Genomic DNA, 19,146 nt, shown 5'->3' on the forward strand with positions numbered 1-19,146 from the left:
CAGAACCTTAAACTCTGCCAATATAATATTCCTGGCCATCGGAGCACACTCAGATCTCCTCTCCAAGAGGATTTAAAATGTCTCGTGAAGCAAAACACTCAGCGGCAGAACCGAAGTTTAAATGTTTCGGGAAGGATTATATTAAGAGTAGTAGCTGATATACGGGGAAATGCTGATAGCAGAATGTTTATTTCATATCATCAGTGGAGTTCAATGATCATCGCGCAGGCCACTCGAACCACACAATAATTCATCAAGTGGTTCATAATAATCTTAACGTGTGTGATGTCTGTAAAAGCCTGCTCTGGAGGAATTTATAAAGCTATTTGAGTTTCTTTCTTAACACTTTCATTGCCAAGCTGAAAATTGGAATTTCGTGTGGTGGCCAAATTTTTTATTTTTTTTATTTAGTTAGCGACGTCCACGCGATAACGCGTGATCAGCCGTTTGAGAACTCGCATTGCGTGATTGGCAATGAACGTTTTAAATACAAATTACAAAAGCAAATGCCACGCTTTCTGATTCCAAGAACCACCATCATGGGGGAGGGGGAATAAAAACCGTTAAAGGAATTTTTATTTTTAGCACCATCACATCATCAAATACTCTCTCTGGCTTTGGGTCCTTTAAAGTCAGTAAAATTAACATACTATCACTTCAAACATGAAAACTTTAAGAGTGTTACAATCTCCAATACCAAAAACCATCATTACATCCTCCTACAGCATATTGGGCCAGTGACTCTAGATCAGTGGTTCCCAACCTTTTTCCACTTGTGTACCCCTTTTAAACCCATTTCTATAAATTGTACCCTTTGCTTTTAAAATAGCGATGATTCAAAATTAACATTTATTGTTTCATCTTGTTTTTCCGCCATTACTGATTATTTTTCGTGTACCCCTGAACGACCCCCCGATGGTACGCGTACCAGCGGTTGGGAACCGATGCTCTAGATCATAGGTTCCCAAAGTGGCCGCTGAAGCCTTCTAGGGGGGGTTGTAGGACCGCCCCAAAGGCTTCTGTGGGATCAGAAGCATTTGGGGCGGTCTAGGGGGTCGGTGGCGCTTTATAGAAGAAATTAATAATATATATTTAAAAATTAATTATTTTCGTGATTTTGCGAATAGATAATCATTTAAAATTTAAATATTACATTTTAATTCATCTTATGCCTGTCTTACACGATCAATTTTTTTATCAATTTTCTATTTCAACTATTTAATCATTTGAAAATTTACCATGTCATATAGAAATAGATCTCAATTTTCTATGTCAATGAGAAAATAGAGCATGTATATATGTGTGTATAATAGGTTATGTTTACAGTAGCAAATATATTCGTTATATTTCATTTCAAAATATATATAAAATATACATAAAACCACTTTTGTGTATTATACTGTTTTCTGTGGTTATGGTTTGTAGGTTTGCTTATATCTTGTGTAATTATTTTATTTATTAATTATTATAATTATTCGGACAAAACACGGAAAACTGTTATAATGGGGGGGCGTTACAAAATTTGTCTTGCAAAGTGGGTGGTGACCCGAAAAAGTTTGTGAACCTATGCTCTAGATAACTGACCAGGATTTTATTATTATGTTAAAGTTGGTAAAATAACAATACCTCCACTTCTAACATAATTACAAAACGGTTCGCGTAAAAGTCATCGCAAGAAAAACTCACTGCAGAAAATGTTAGATTGAAATGATATTGTATTGATTCCTATAAGTAAATGCAGTACAAGATGTTTCACAAAATGTAGTTTTTCAATGGGGCTAGGAGACTTCTGCACTTTAATGCACTCATGCCAGGAGTATTTGAAATAATGAAGAGGAATTTTTGGCCTTGGTTAGTTCTTCCTGGCCACAGGTTATTGGCATTATTGAGACATGGCTAACAGAAGATGATATAGTTAGCGGGATAGAATGTGAGGGGTATAGTGTGTTGAGGGAAGACAGAGAAAATAATGGTGGGAGGAGTGTTATTGATGAACTGCAGCCAAAGAGAATAGAAGTTCAACTTCAGGATAGTGAAAATAGCACATTTGAGGCTATCTGGTGTGAGATTGAGGTCAGCAGAACAAAATTTACAGTTGGGTGCTGCTAATAGACCAGGCGATGGAATAGATGGAGATAGTATGCATAGGCAAATAAACTCAATGGAGGACAGGTAATTATTATGGGGGATTTCAACTATGGTCACATTTGATTGGAGTGAGGAGAAGACAATGGTAGAAAAGAAATGAATTTTATGCAGTTACTCAAGATAACTACCTGAGATAGCATGTAATGTAATATACTAGGGGTTCGAAAGTGCTTGACCTAGTAATTGCATCTGAGAAATTGACTATTATGGATATGACCAGAGCCTGTGTAGTTCAGTGGATGTGGCTTTTGCACACCAAGGCGCTTGCCTGCATGAAGGATGACTTCTTGGTTTCGAATCTAGTCGGCAATTAGAAGAAAATTTTCTAAGCCTTTTTTCGACCGGTTCCAGAATTCGATCACTGGCAAGTGGGTTTTTTCTCCCTGTAAACGCAAGAAAATCGACCGTAGAACCCGCATTATTTCATACATTAAATATGAGTGTTAGGGTTAGGGACCACGAGATGGAGGCACTTGTTGAGCCGTCTCTCTTCACTGCGTGCCACTTAATTAGTGATAGCCTTGTGCCAGCTATCTCTGATTGGGTACCAGTGGAGATTGAACTTCCCACTCAGTCTCCAAAAGTTAGATAGGGCTAAAACGGCCTCGCCTACTCCCTATATACGGGAATAAACAAGGTATTAGCTGGGTTTTTTTATTTTATTTTTGCCAGCAATTGGTGAGAGTGATTAATAAGGTCTTGACTTGGGAAGTGGCTAAATGTGTGGAATTCTCAATTAATACACGGTACATGTGAAATTACTGGACTGGTAAGTATGACAAGCTTAGGAGATTGTTGGATCAGTGCCATGGCATGTTAAACTAAAAGGGCTGGATGTTGATAGTGCAAGGCATGTGGTAAAGGGCCGTTTGAGGGAGGTAATGACTGACTGCATACCTAGAGTCCAGAGGGTAAATGAAGTGGAAGTTAAATGGATGAATAACACCATTAAGCTTGAGCTGCAAAAAAAAGAAACAATTATGGATGAAATTTAAGGAGAAATGTGACCTGCAGGCACACGAACAGTACAAAACACAGGCCAGATGGGTAAACAGTGTGGTAAGGAAAGCAAAAGTAGATTATGAAAGGAAATTAGCAATGCAAGCTAAAGTGAATCCCAAGCAGTTCTTTCGATGTGTTGCAAGCAAAAGAAAAAATGTATATGGCAAAATGATTTTAAGTAATGCCGATGACAGAGTGGTAACTGAATTAGCTGAAATAGTAGAATTAATAAGCGAGCACTTAGCAAGAGTATATCATCCAGGCTGTAATATTGCAAGAATGAGAGAACGAATGGCTGATACAGGAATTGAAGTGAATAAAATCGAGGTGAATAGTATATTACAGAATCTTAATGTAAATATATCTGTGGGATGGTATACCAGCTTGAGTCTTACTTGAAGTGGCAAAGGAATTGTCAGTTCCCTTGAACATATTGTTTAATTTAAGTCTCAGCTCTGGGTTAGTCCTGAGGGGGTGGAAAGAGAGGAAAATTGTTCCATTGAATAAAGGAGGATCCAAGACTGCTGTTGCAGATTACCGACCGATCAGCGTATCGGGAATCGTTGCCAAGGTTTTGGATATATTAGTCGAGAACAAAATACAGGAATGGATAAATGAAAATTGGATACTGTATTGAGGACAGCATGGTTTTGTGAAGGATGGATCATGCCTGAGTAACTTGCTCACGTTTTATAATATAGTGACGGCTGAACTGGATAAGGGTAATGAATTTACAGTGATACTGCTGAAATTTGCTAAGGCCTTTGACAGGATACCACTTGGAATTCTAATCAGTAAACTGCAGCACATCGGGATGGATATAAGGTTGGTGAGATGGATAGGAGGGTGGTTGATGGAGAGATCAGAGTTTATTCAGGAATGGAGTTAAAAAGAAGGCCTGTGACTAGTAGCATGCCACAGGGTTCTGTTCTTGGACCATTGCTATTTAACAGTATAGGAAAGGATCTGAGAGGAACTGTTCATTTATTTGCTGATGATGCAAAGTTGGGTAGAGCAATAGTGAATGCACATGATGTCAAAATTTTGCAGAATGATTTGGATAGATTGGCAGTCTAGGCTAATGAGAATGGATGTCAGTTTAATGTTGTAAAGTGTAAGGTTATGCATTTTGGCGTGAAATAAAATTTAGCAGCAATATATCACATTGGAACTGTACTCCAGAAGGTTGACGAAGCCAGAGATTGGGTTCTGTTGGTGGATAGGGAGTTGAAGTTTAGTGGGCATATAGCAGAAGTGGCTAACTCATCAGATCACTTGGATGCTGAAGAATACTTTGACGAGCAGAGATAAACAAGTTATTGTACCTCTTTATCGTGCCTTAATAAGACCTTATCTTGACTACTGTGCTCAGATCTGTGCCCCTGAGTTTCTTCTTGATGGAGAGGAGGTAGAGAGGATCCAGAGGTGGATGACCAACATGATAGCTGGTCTATGGAATGAACCTTACAAGAACAGGTTGAAGATCTGTGGGTTACAGAAATTGGTTGGTAAGCGGAAAAGGAGTGATATGATTGAGACATTTAAATTACCGAAGGGTTTTTACAAGATTAATTCAGAGGAAATTTTTCATAACAGGTCTGGTGATGGGAGAACTAGGGGCCATCCATGGAAACTGAGCAAGAGTGTTAGAAGTAGGTTTTTTGCTTGGAGAGTGGTAAACGAGTGGAATAAGCTACCAGAGTTTGTTGTGGGTGCCATGACTGTAAATGAGCTCAGAGCAAAGTATGATGGATACCGTGCAAATGCCAAATAGTCGTTCTTGATGTTTAGGTCCTCCCTCGATGAGTTTGACTCCTTGGAGTTGCCCGTAATAATAATTGTTTATTTAAATTTTAATTTTCATGATAGTTTTATTCTTATAAAGAAAAATATTATTTTGATCGGTCAGTTTTCTTAATCTCAGTTTCGTCTTGAAAAGTTATATTCTTTCTTAGATACTACAGGTTCTGTTGATGGAATATTAATTTTTACAAAAATATGGTGCTCTAGGCAGAAAGGGTACCATATTTAAGAATACGTATTCTTCTAACCGTAAACTATTTTTCTGTGCACTTAAATACCCATCCAGATCCGATTATATATTTTCTCATTCAGAAGATGAGATGTCAGTTATTCAATACACATGTGCATTTTGAAAGTAACTCCACTTTTCCTGCATAGGAAAGATATTGTATGCTGTTATCGTTTACTGAGATAGTTTAAGATCATTTAATTTAATCTAGCATCCTTATTTATATTGTATGTCTGACAATATTGTTCAAATTTATTTGCTATTTAATTGGGTTACTTTTTGGTCTGAATTTTCTACATTGAAAATAATTAATTTGTTTTATTTTTAGCATAATCCACTACTTCTATAAGCTTTATCTGCTACTTTTCCTAACGTCTATTTCACAACCCTGGTTTGTTGTTAACATCTAGCCCGTGATATCGTGTGGGCACTTTCTTGATATTGTGAAGCCCATTAAAATGAGTGAAAAAAGTCTTCAATATTCAAGTGGATATTTAAAATATGGGGCTATTCTCTCTATAAATAATGAGCAGCTACTAATGTGCTTAATATGTGAAAAAAACTTTCTCAAACGAAGCCTTCAAGAACAAAGCATCCAAATAAAACAAAAAAGGATGTGGAGTACTTTCGCGAATTAAAGACTAAATTTAAAAATCGTCCGGGACAAAAAAGGTTGGTGACAAAACAAAGTAACCAACAAGAGACGGTACTTGTTCTGTCTTACAAACATTCAAAATTAATTGCGAAGTGTGGAAAGCCATATAATATTGGCGAAAATCTCATCTTCCCGGCTATAAATGAAGTTTTAGATACGATGATTAGCCAAGGTAAAAGTAATATGACGTCGTCAGTTCCTCTCAGCAATAGTTCAGTATCAACAAGAATTGACGAAATGGCAAAGGACATTGAATAAATAAAAAAAACAAAAAAAACTTTGATTTAAAACCACAGAATATTCTTTGCAACTCAATGAGAGAACTTTGTGACAATGAAGCTTTGTTAATGACCTACGTGTTATAAATAATGAAGAAATTATTGAAGAGCTTCTATTTGCTCAACAACTGAAAATTGATATAAAAGGTTCTACAATTTTTAAGGTTGTTAAAGACTTTTTAATACTAAAAGCATTCCTTTCACAAATATTATTGCGTGTGAACTGATGGAGTAACAGCTGTGATTGGTCGTCACCGTGGGTTTACAGCACATTTAAAAGCAGTTCCAAAACAAAATTGTAAAGATTTCTAATTGAAATATTAATAATTCAATGCATTCTTCATAGACGGCACTGAATAATGCGTGGCGTTTTGCCTAGTGCTCATACATATGATTCGCGATTCCGATATTTGATATAAAATGTGATTTAATGAACTCAACAAATATTTTTACTGGCAGTGAATAGTCCTACTGATATAGTCAACCGGTTTGGTTCTTGAATAGGCTCATAAAAACTAGTTCAGTAGGTAAGTTAACCTTTTTTCGAAACAACGGCAATACGCTAGGCTTACTGCCATCAGCATCGCCATTGTTTCATTGCATCAGTTATTATTTTAGAAACTATCTATTATCACAATACGGTAGAAATGGAAAGCATGTCCTGTTCTCCAGAACAAAACGTGGGTCCAACCACAGACCTGCCGTACAAGGAACTCACCTTCAAACAGCTCCTGGCTATTTTTAAGCATATTGGAAATCTGCTACACACAAAATGGCCAGGTAAGGTAGTAGTTCATGAAATCCAAGAAGTTGATACGGACGACGTTCAACTTCTTGAACTATTCCAAGACAACGCTACTGGAAAAACAACGGCTGAAGATCATTCCCGTACTGACCACACTGATTTTCAGGAGGTTCGCGCAAGCAAAAAGCGCAAAACTGCGACCTCCGAATCACCAATTATAGATGTCATGGAAGAAGATGGCTCTGCCCCAGACTCGCCTACCTCCGCAAGGGAAAAGATCCCCCCGATTATCCTGCGCGAGAGGAACAAATGGATGACTCTAAAGAACATAATGAACAACCTAAAGATCTCATATAACAATGCAAAGAATATCACAGATGGTGTAAAAATTCACCCTAAAACTCGCAGACTATCGTAGGTTAACAACAGTACTAAATTTCAGAGGAATTCAGCACCATACTTTTTCACTCGGTTCGGAAAAAAATCTCAAGGTTGTGATTAGAGGCGTACCTGAGGATGTCTCCACTGACGAAATCATCACAGACCTACACTCGAGATTTACCACCAATCGAGGTCAGCAGGATGACCAGGAGGACAAGACTCCAATGCCATTAGTGCTGATCGAGATCAGTCAAACCTATAAGCACATATGACTTGACAACCATCTGTGGATTGAAAATCTCGGTAGAACCGTTAAGGAAGAGAGCTTCTACTGGGCGATGCCATAGATGTCAAAAGTTTGGGCATGCCCAGAAAATATGTAGCGCCGAATTTAAATGTTTGAAGTGTGGGGTTGGTCACCCAACGAACACCTGTTCTAAACCAAAATCTACCCCGGCCACATGTGCCAATTGTGGCGGTCCTCACACATCCAACTACAGAGGATGTTTGTACAATCCATATAACAGGAAATCTGAAGAGGGATCATTCTCTCCTTCCATCAGCTCGCCTACATCTGCAGCTACTTCACAGCCTCCTAAAGTTCAGAATAAAGACTCAGAAGCCCATCTGCTGAAAACTGAGGTCCCTCAAAAAACGACTCTAAATTGGCAGTCCAGGACATATGCAGATGTAACCTGCCCTAAACAGACATCCTTAGAACAGTCACCATCACGCCCAAATTTGACAGCTATCATTACCGCGTCCCTGGCAAATATGCTATTAGATTTCAGCAGATCTAATCCGTCACAAAGTTCTACTAACAGATTTCTAAAAGACACTCAAGTTATCATTTCAGCGCTCACTAATGAACGGTCAAAAATTAAAACCAGAAGCCCTAGAGATAATAGCCTGGAATGCAAACGGCTTAAGAAATAAGATCCTAGAACTCCAAAATTTTGCCCACAGACATCGGCCAGATCTATTAATAAATGAAACGCATCTAAGACCAGCAGACAATCCCAAAATTTATGGATATTAGTCATATAGAACTGACAGATCAACCCACAGAAGTGGAGGCACGGCAATTTTCATCAAAAATTTTATCTCTCATCACTCCATAAACATTCCTACTACCTCCAATCTAGAGATCACTGGCATCGAGATTCTCACGAGCTCAGTAGACAAATTAAAAATTTTTGCAGCATACCATCCACCTCAAAAAGCATTACTACCTTCTGATTTGAACGCCATATTTGACACTGGAGAGCCTACCATTTGTGGCAGGTGATTTAAATGCCAAGCATTCTACCTGGAATAGCCACTCCACTAACAAAAATGGACAGATACTACAGAACTATGCTGATTTCAACAACCTTCACGTAATAGGCCCTGCTGAATCCCACCCATCACAACACCTATGGTTGGGCCGATGTATTGGACATAGCCATACTGCAGCACATCAGACTCCAATACAATTTAATAACAATCAATGATTTATCATCAGATCATAATCCAATACGGTTAAAATTAGGAAATCTTGAAAAATTTTCCCCACCCCCTCACTCATTTATTCCTTGGGAAAGGCTCTCCAAGGTGCTCCCAAAATATATTGGTCCTGTTCCCATCATTAAATCAAAAGAGGAAATTGACATAGCTGTCAAAAATCTAACAGAGCAGATTACAGCAGCCTGTGCAGCAGTTACTACCCCTGCAACCACCTGCCTGAAGATACTATGAATCTGATTAGGCAAAAAAATAAGGCTAGAAAAAGATACCATAACACTAGGGCGCCACAAGATAAACGAATCTTAAATAGGTTAAATTCTGCAGTGAGAGATGCACTCGCAGCTCATAGAACTCAACTCTGGGAAGAAAAGCTGACCATCTCCACTGACAGCCACTCTGTATGGAATCTTATCCGAAAGATCAAGAACAAAAATAAACCTCTTCCCCCTCTGCAAACAGATTCAGGTCTCATCCACACTGATGCTGATAAAGCTGAGGCAATAGCGAATCATCTTGAAAATCAATGCAAACCTGCATATGGTCACCTTGACATTAGTCATATCTACGAGATACACCATAATGTCAGATATTCGCTCAAGTCTGCTCCCATACATTCTACTCAAATCACACCCACCTCACCTGCTGAAATATATGCTATTATTCAGAAATTCAAAAATAAAAAGGCTCCTGGACCCGACGCATCCTAACAGGCTCCTGGACCCGACGGTATCTCCAACAAAGTTATAAAACTTCTACCTCGCAAAGCTATTGTTCATTTGGCAAACATAATCAACTCCATACTTCACTACAAGTATTTCTCTTCCTACTGGAAATTGGTGTACATTGTTCCAACTCATAAACCTGGAAAGGATCCCACTTTGCCACAGAATTACAGACCAATCAGTCTAATCTCGGAAAAATAGCTGAGAAGGTAATTCTTACTAGGCTTCAAGATTCTGTACTCCGGTTAAACATCCTGCCTGAGGAGCAGTTTGGTTTCAGACAGTTGCATAGTACCACACAACAAATACACAGATTGGTGGAACATATCATTACAGTTTTTAACTGGCGCAAATGCACTGGGGCTGTTTTCCTAGACTTAGCCAGTGCATTTGACAAGGTTTGGCATTATGGTTTACTATACAAGCTTATATCATCCGGTGTCCCAATCGGAATCATTCAACTCATCAAGACGTACCTCTGCGATAGGTGCATGCAAGTGAGACTAAATGGAGTAGTGTCCTCACAGAAACGCATCTTGGCTGGAGTTCCACAAGGGTCCTTACTAGCACCAATCCTATTCTCCTTGTACCTGCATGATATACCACACAACCCATTATCTTCAATTAAAGCTCTTTACGCTGATGACACAGCAATATTGGCCAGATCATTAAAGCCTCACTTAGCCATCAAGAAACTGCAAGAAAACCTACTGCAAATAGAGCAATATTTTGCCAAATGGCGACTTTAGGTGAATCCTCAGAAGAGCATAGCAGTCTTATTCTCTAGAAGATCAGTACTCCCCAAATAAGATATTCTCCTCTTTAACACAAAAATTCAGTGGAAAACCGAGATCAAGTATCTCGGTGTAGTAATGGACAGTAAACTGACTTTCAACTCCCATATCAAGACTCTCTGTGCAAACACATCCAAAACCATAGCCCAGTTCTATCCGCTAATAAACAAACAGTAAACTGAGCACCAGAATCAAACTTCTCATATACAAACTGATGGTTCGTCCAATACTCACCGGCCTGGAGCTATACTTCAAACTCAAATATCATTAAATTACAACGCATTCAGAACAAGTGTCTTAGAATGATCCTGGGTGCTCCATGGTTCATCCGAACTGTCCAATTGCACTGCGACACGGAGGTCCCCTATATTTACACCTTCATGCAGACTATAGCAACCAAATTCTTTTCAAAGGCAACTGTGCATCCTAACAGACTGATCCAACTGGCCGCTGACTATGATGCAACGGACTATTCTAAGCACAAAAGACCTAAAGCCATCCTAAACCCCCTCACTGAGGATTAATCTCCTAGCCCGCTCAGGGCGAGCAATATAGCTCATAAACCCTTTCTACTCAGTCTCTGTTAAGATAGCCGGGAATATGAAAAGCTTTTGCTTCACCCGTTAAGCCAGTAATGTTACTAGTATAGACTTAGCTGCAAAACATTTTCGCGGTCGACTACAAAAGACTTTGGATGATGTTATTAAAGATAAATAAAATAAAATCCGTCATTGAATGTTCGTATTTTTCGGGAACTTTGCCATGAAAACGAATTATTTGAACGTCTTTTGCTTCAGACTGAAGTTAGTTTCTATTTCAGAAATCATCTATCTGCAACACTGTTTTGGAATTTCTTAATTCATATGTAATGTTCTAAAAAAAGGAAAAGGATGACATCGCATATCTTTCCAATATTTTCACCAAAGTGGAGGGAAGCAAAGGTTGGCAACCAATGATATTTAAAAACTTTGCTTGGACGAAAAATATTTTGAATTGTTTCTGTGAAATCTCCGGGCTTGTCAGTGATTAAATTTACTTCATATTCTTCTGGATCTTCCTGCTGTGCATTTAAATTTAGCAGGTTAATCACCCAATTTCTCAGAATGAGACTTAATACTGTGTATTAAGTCTCATTCTGAGACTTAGTAATGTACTGTGTAGCTCAGTGGAAGTGGTGCTTGGTCGCTCTAAGTCAGACTTAAGTTAAAGTTTAGTTGCCGACTGGAAGAACTTTTTCTAAGCCTTTCTCTTCGACCGATTCCAGAGTTAGTCGATCTCTGGCACGGGACAGCAGGTTTTTAATCCCATAAACTCCAGAAAATCGACCGTAGTACCCATATTATTTCAGACAGTAGCATCTTGTTAGGGGTAGGTACCAAGAGATGGCAGCACCTGTTTGCCAGCCTCTTAATCGGTGGCTGCTATAATTAGTGATAGACATGGGCCAGCTATCTCTGATTGGCTACCGGTGGAGACTGAACTGCCCACTCAGTCTCCAAAAGCTAGATAGGGTATAAAGGCCTCGCCTATTCAATAAGGGAACAAAAGGTGTTAGCTGACTTTTTTTATCATTTGAAAAGCCTATAAAATCATTTGCACATTGTGGAAGAATGTGACTCTCATATTGCTAGCAGTAAGTTCATTCGACTTTGCACCTTTATAACCAGGTTGAGATTTCTTTGATTTGGCCAGAAGTCTTGGAAAGCATTCACTCCCAAAAACAGTCAGTTTCATCGACATTAAATATTTGTTGGTTACAATAGCCCCTTCTTGCACAATTTTCTTCAAAATCTCTGGATAATTTGCAACCACCTCCTTATCTACAATTGCATCTTTGCCTGTGATTAGAACATTATGTAGGCTATTTCTTTTTGAAATGCTCAAACCACCCAGCACTAGCATGGAATTCTTCTTTTCCATCATTGATAGCCCTGTCTGTGTGGTTAGCCTAGTGGCTTTGTGCTTCGTAACCATATGACTGGGGGAGTGTCCTGGGTTCGATTCCCGTCACCGACGTGAGGAGCTTCCACAGCTATAGCTAAGTTAGCTGGTCTGGGGCGTGGACAGCAGGGTTTTTCATCCCACAAGCAGGCAAACTGACCCCATGAACACAGATCTACAGCCATAAATACTTAACCCCCCATGAGGGGGGGCTCAACTCGCCCCAATAGGGACAGGGGAGAAAACTCCATGACGGGTTCGATTCCCATCACCGACGTGAGGAGCTTCCACAGCTATAGCTAAGTTAGCTGGTCTGGGGCGTGGACAGCAGGGTTTTTCCCTGTTTATCTGGGGGTTTTCATCCCACAAGCAGGCAAACTGGCCCCATGAACACACGGATCTACAGCCATAAATACTTAACCCCCCCATGAGGGGGCTCAACTCGCCCCAATAGGGACAGGGGAGAAAACTCCATATGAATAACTTGATAGCCCTTTCTTTCAAAGTTACAAAGAGACGATGCTTTTGATTTAATGTCAGTCTTTGTGGGATGTTTTTGGTAAAGCTTCGATCCATGTAGAAAGAAGTCTCTTTAATTAGCATTATAATACTTTGATTTCGAGTGCATGCATGAACTTGATGCAGCCTTACCTTTCTCTTTGTATTCAGCAGCTTTGCTTAAAATTGCTCTTATAGTTGATTCATCCATTTTGTGTTCTTGTTTTATCTTTGCTCTGAACTCATCTTGTTCATTTCTTTATTTAAAGTTTTTCTTCCAATGAGATTATTTTATGAATCATTTTCACATTTCCACTTTTTTGCTCACTAATTTTTTCTCATGAAAGCTTGGAAAATACTTTAAAATAAAAAAAAGTAAGGAAAACAACTGCATGAGATATGATCAGCAAAATGCTATGTAATTAGCAGAAGACAATTTTGGAAATAAATTCTGAACATAGTGTAAATGGAAATTGTGTAGTACTGTATGCCATTAAAAAAAAAATAACTGTAAAATGTTTTGAATCGGTAACTAAATTATTTCATCCTGGTGAGTGATTTTTAAAAATAGTTAAAATGAATTTTAACTAATCAGGGATTGCTGTATTAAAAATAGGTTAGGTTATAATACTGAATGAACCAGGAGGTACTCCATATTTCATTTCTGCTGTTATTGAGTTTCCCTTAGCTGATAATTGTATTCTATTATTTAAAAAAGATCTGAATCGATCATTAGTAAGATTGACATATGTAGACAATTTTAAAGCAGTAAATCATGATCTACACAGTGAAATGCTTCAGAAATATCAAGAAAAACAGTTGCCATATACATTCCTCTATTTATTCTACTATAAATTGCTTCATGAAACTCCAGTAGTATTTTCTCAGTATTTAAGTCTGGATCTTTAATACTGATTAGGTGCATAGAAAGTGATGGAATTTAGATAATTATTTAATTGATTTTATTAACATTTCAATAACCTTTGAGACAATATATAATGTTGATATGGGTCTGTAATTTCTAATTTGATTTCTGTTCCTCCTTTAAATAGCAGAACTGAAGCAACCTTTAAGTGATCTATAAATTTCCCATGTGCAAGATTTATGCATAATAATATGTAGCTTTTGGACATTTATTATCATATCTAGTTGACTTTTTTAAATCCCACCACTACATTCTTTACTTTATCTTCCATCTTCATTAAAAATGAACAAATTTTGAATTAATCTGGGTAAGGCAATCTACAGATGTTTTTTCCACACACAGACTATTTTCAGCAATTAAGAATCTTATGCTATCATTAAAAGAAACATTCTATTTAAAAAAAAAAAAAACAACTATTGCATTTTAAAATTAAAAGGTGAAAGAAAGGTCAATGTTTTGAAATTTTACTGAACACAAATTTTTGATATTTTAAAAAAAGTCTCAAAATCAGAAATTAATAATGCAATAAAGGAAGTAATGCAGGTGTGGTCGACAGTGGTTGGTGTATCCACTTCTAAACTAAGAGGACAATGGCTAAGATCCTGCACAGACATTTGATTTTCTTTTGGTTGATACTATCACTACTTATTGCAGGCCTGAATTTGCTTGCTTTCATGTTTTGGTCAGCAAAGCAGTGTTTCTAGCAGGGGTGAATGCTGGTCTTGAAATTCACTCTTGCTCTTGTGATCATTCATGGAGTGAGAGGTGTGATTGAAGTCTAATTAGGGGAATAATGAATTAGACCATTTAAAATTATATTTAGAAATTTATGTACATTTAATCATACAAATGATATTCTATCTTTTTCAATTTAGCTACTTGAATACAAAGTCTATCCTTTGGTTCTTCTTTATGAACTGGTCAATAACATTGTCATAAAAATTGGTTGTAACTTAATTTTTCAAAGCAACATGCCCACTTGTAAAGGCTGGCTAGAGCTACATACAACAGACTGCGTATGGCTCGTGTTTAAGCAACAGAGTGAGACTACGTGAAATGGCTATGCACGCGCATGAAATCGCAGTGCTGCTGCGAGAACCTGGAAGCTCCTACAACCGAGCAAGCCAAGGTAGCTTTGACTAGATGCGCAAGCATTGACCTTCGATACACAATGCAAAGCTTAAGGTGTATTCTGTCTACAAAAATAAAAGCTTAAATGGAATGCTAATATATGCATGCATTTATTAACAAAGAAATATTTCTTTCTCAATTAATGAGCTTGCACAGCAAGAATGGAGAATTCGCCCCTGGTTTCTAGAATAGGTAATACATAAATCTTCTTCCTTGTCCTCCTCAAGAATTAGGCATTTGACTATTCTGGTCACACTGGTCTTTATTTATGCACTTCTTTTGGTAGCTATCTTTCCATTTTACTCTATATTCTTTGATCTTTTCATTTACAGATGTCTACATTTCTCATATTTTCTGCATCCTTCAATTGCTCTTGAAAACTCCATTTCTGCAGCTTGTATTTTACTTTAGTCTTTCTTTTTAAATCCATATTTCTGACCCACATAACAGTTGAATTTCTCTTTTTTGTGATTTCCTTGTCTGTCTGTTCTAACTTACTTTATTAACAAGCAAATTTTTTTTTCTTTTGCAGATAGCACTACTACAATGTTGAAATATTTCTCTTCCTTTTACGCACCAACCTTCTTCTCAATGTGGGATTCTTTCTTTTGCAAGTACTACTTGTAAGAGAATCCGAAGGCCTCCGTGCTTTTACTGGCTAGTCGTGAAAATCTTTCAGGAATGAAAAAAGGTCTTTTTATTTTTAAGCAGAGCATATGAGTATCCTTCTGTCTCTCCAATTCAAAACCCTTGGGTTTGATTTTATCAGTAAAATGAAATTAAAGACTTTGTACCAGACTGTTGTGAAAGATCTTACAAGATGCAAATTACTTTCAACTTTTATATGCAAGATCAACTAGTTACCAATATGATAACCGGAAGTCAGGTATGGACATAAAAAAAATTCTGAGGTCATTTATGAAATTTTCTCTAAATAGGGTACAATCAAACACCTTTGAAGAGAAGAATGCCTTGAAGAAAAGGAATGTAAATCAGGAAGTGTTTCATTTTCCATGGAAATGAAACAGGAAGTACAGACTGGTATACGCAGGGTCAGCCAAAGTGCTAGTTAATTCCCCCCCCCCGAGTTTGTTGACAGTGTCTGGTCATTAGACTGTCCCAAAGCAAAATTCTTCTGCTGCTTAGGAATGGGTCATATTTCAGGACAATACTGTGGACCAACACAAGTAATATTTGCTTTGACAGACCTGTGCAGAAAAAAAAGTAGGTGCAGTAGAACCCAACTGCATAGTTCTAAAGAAAGTACAATTCTTGTCCTCACATCTGCTAACAGTGAGCATTCTGAATTAGAAAAACAAAAGAAAACACTTCCTGAAGACCATGACAAACTTTCCCAGTATTTCAAACCACAATAAACTTGGCAGTTCCTAACAAAGAGGAGGACGGTCCTCTGTTGATGATATGGGAATAAAAACAAAACATGTACTTGCAAACCTGACACAGATACAAAATGAACAGTGTAAAAGGGATGTGAGTACTAGAGAAACAGATTTCAAGAGTCAGCAAAATGAGGAGTCAATGAAAACAAAAAAAAATTACTCGACAGAAGATAAAAATTTTCCTCTAAAAAAAAGATTAAATATGTAGTCCTAGAAGGTGCTAAGGAAGGTTTTCAGAAATCTCTGATATCTGAACATTTAACCATCAGAGGAACAGTAGAGTTAAAAAGGACATAAGTCATCATCCTAACCTTATGTTTACTAGTATTAATAGTTTAATTCTGAAAACAGGAAACTCAATACATTTCATCTTGCACATCTGCCCTTTCATCAAAAGCTCATCTCACAGTGATCCTGCATCCCAACTCCACTTTGCACTCAGTCTATTGCCATATAAATCAAAATATCCAACGTATTATAGCACACTTCCTTATGGAAACAAGGAAAGCATATAGCAAGCTGTGTTCTAATGACGATCTACCAGCTTCATTATAGCGTATCTTTGCCACCTGTGGAAATGTCTGAATATGTCTATGACATCGCATCATTTTTGCAACTCTTAATAATAAAAAGAAGCAGTAAGTTAATGTATATTTACAGTAGCCACGTATTACTGACTTCAAATTTAATAATTTGAATAACAAATTACCATTCTGTTTTATTTTAGGAATCAGTTAAAAATATGGCAGCAGCTGATCGTAAAGTGCTATTAGCAGCAAGTTCTGATGATGAGTTCTGAAGAATTTTTAAAAAAAATCAATAACAGAAACTAACACCAACAATAAGTGTTTAGATGATCAGATAATCCTTAATCTCAAAAAATCTAGGATTAATCAGAGGTTTCCAATGGACATAAATTTTGTTTTAAAGGTCTTTGTGTTAAAATTAGAAACGTTTTGTTTTCTAATATTCTAAAAGTTATATCATGGTAACTTGGCAAACAGTATTTGTATTAAGCATATCAATAATTTCTTCCTTTTGCCAGCCATTTACCTTCCAACACCAGAAATGTTGATTGTGGGAAAATTAAGGCTATATGTAAATGAAGTTCTTTTGATTCATGATATGTGCAGCACAAATGTGGCTATACTGTATGAGGTAGACTCTATAGAACAATTAAAAGGTGTTTTTTACTTTTATTAGGAATAAAATAAATAAAAGTTGATTTTTTTTTTATATATATATATATTTGGTGTGTATTTCTCATCTACCTACACACAATTACTGAATAAGCAGTAACTTTTGTAAGTATGGGGGAAAAAGTTGATCGCTAGCATGTTCAAATGTATTTAATCTAAAAATCAGGCTTCTGTGCTGTTATGTTGAAACCTGTGTCTGGCAGACACAGCATGTTGAACAAGACATAATTTATCAGACTATAGGTATCTGATTTAATCAAGATATTCTTTTGTGTGAAAGAACACCAACCTTCTTATGTTTTTACACTGTTTAATTCCATTGCTTCAGTAGACTTAACTCTTTAGTGAATTTATTATGAAGCAAGGAGAAAAATGCAGTCAAATTAATGATAATTATAAACCACTGTGAAAATCACTACATTTCATTCCTTTGAAATAATTTGAGTATAAAGGGGAAAAAAAAAAGATATATTTTCTAACAAATACGTGTGCCATCTGCATCGGCCACTAGAGCAAAATTCTAAGAAACAAACTGCTGATACACAATGAAGTAATTTTAAAGCACTTGTGTATTTTACTTTAAATACACAAATGCTCGTGTATTTAAAATATCAAAACAGGCAAAAAAGATATTCTTTAAAATACAATCCCATGCATAAGATATCTCAAAATAAATATGACAGTTTCCATATTGCACTTCTGAGTGAGGTCATTGAGTATTGGAAGACTTAGCAGTTACTGTTTTCCTAATTTCTGATTCTCATTTTTAAAGTTAATCTTTCATCAATTTGGGAAAAAAAAACGTACATGAAGCAAAAGCAAGTATAGTTCAGGAATTGCTTTTATAGTATTATATAAACCAATAATTTCAGTAATTAAATTAAGAGGAAATGTCAATCCTATAAAATAAGTATACAGAATAAAAATATGACCATTGAAAGGAAAGTAATGTGAAAGAAGATGGGATGGGCAAACACTTTACTGGATACAAGAGATGAAATCTTACCATTTTACGGTGATGTTTCAGGTTGATCAAAAATGAATAATTTCCCACAACTTTCTAGGGATGCAGTTATCATTTAATACATAAAAGAAAATAATTTACATGTCAAAATTTAGTCAAGTGACCTTCACCAGTGGGAAAAACCTACTTTACCTATCACAATAAATTACATAGTATATTATTACTGAAGGATAATGAAAGTGCCAGTTTTTACTTTGTTTCCTGTCGATAACTGGCCATTAATCTTTCCAAAACATTGAAGTTTCACAATAACTACTGTTGAGTACACCAATCCATCTATGCTATAGGTACTGCAAATTTGAAGTTTATTCTGATGTTGGATTACTCCTAGTTGAGTGAGTTCTTATGGATAACTGAAATAGCTTTACCTAACAATGATCAGTGGTGGATTAAGACAATTGCAACAATCACAAAATCAAGCTTGGCCAAATATTGCTAATGTAGTAATTTGTAATATGTGAAAATCACAAGCAAGAAGATTAATGACATGCTCCTGAGAATGCACAAAAGGCCACAATTTTGTGTTTTATATATATAAAAACAGTTGGCCTTTTCCTGGATATTGCAATGCCCCCTCCCCATGATAGTGACATGCAGAGCAGAACCAGACAGGTGCAAAGGACGGGGTGAAGGGCACACTGAACCACACAATCAAAATAAAGAATTGTAGATTAATCCGCTAAACTTGCAAAATTATTCTACTGCATAATACACATGTTATTTCTTTCACTTTTTAATTACTTTACTCAAATATAAATAATTAAA

General features: G+C 36.8%; 1 protein-coding gene across 1 annotated transcript in view; it reads left to right on the forward strand.

The window, feature by feature from the left end:
- Positions 1-17,383, forward strand: part of LOC150102457 (uncharacterized) — a 60,215-nt gene extending 42,832 nt beyond the window's left edge. The window contains exon 5 of the mRNA XM_090399281.1: positions 16,886-17,383. Within this exon, the coding sequence (XP_090255407.1) occupies positions 16,886-16,957 (72 nt within the window). The 3' untranslated portion in view covers positions 16,958-17,383. The remainder of the gene's footprint in view (positions 1-16,885) is intronic.
- The last annotated feature ends 1,763 nt before the right edge of the window (positions 17,384-19,146 follow it).

The sequence above is a fragment of the Typopeltis vanoorti genome, chromosome 10 (assembly GCF_054136105.1).
Source record: "Typopeltis vanoorti isolate ZY-2024b chromosome 10, IOZ_Tvanoo_1.0, whole genome shotgun sequence".
Classification (NCBI taxonomy): domain Eukaryota; kingdom Metazoa; phylum Arthropoda; class Arachnida; order Uropygi; family Thelyphonidae; genus Typopeltis; species Typopeltis vanoorti.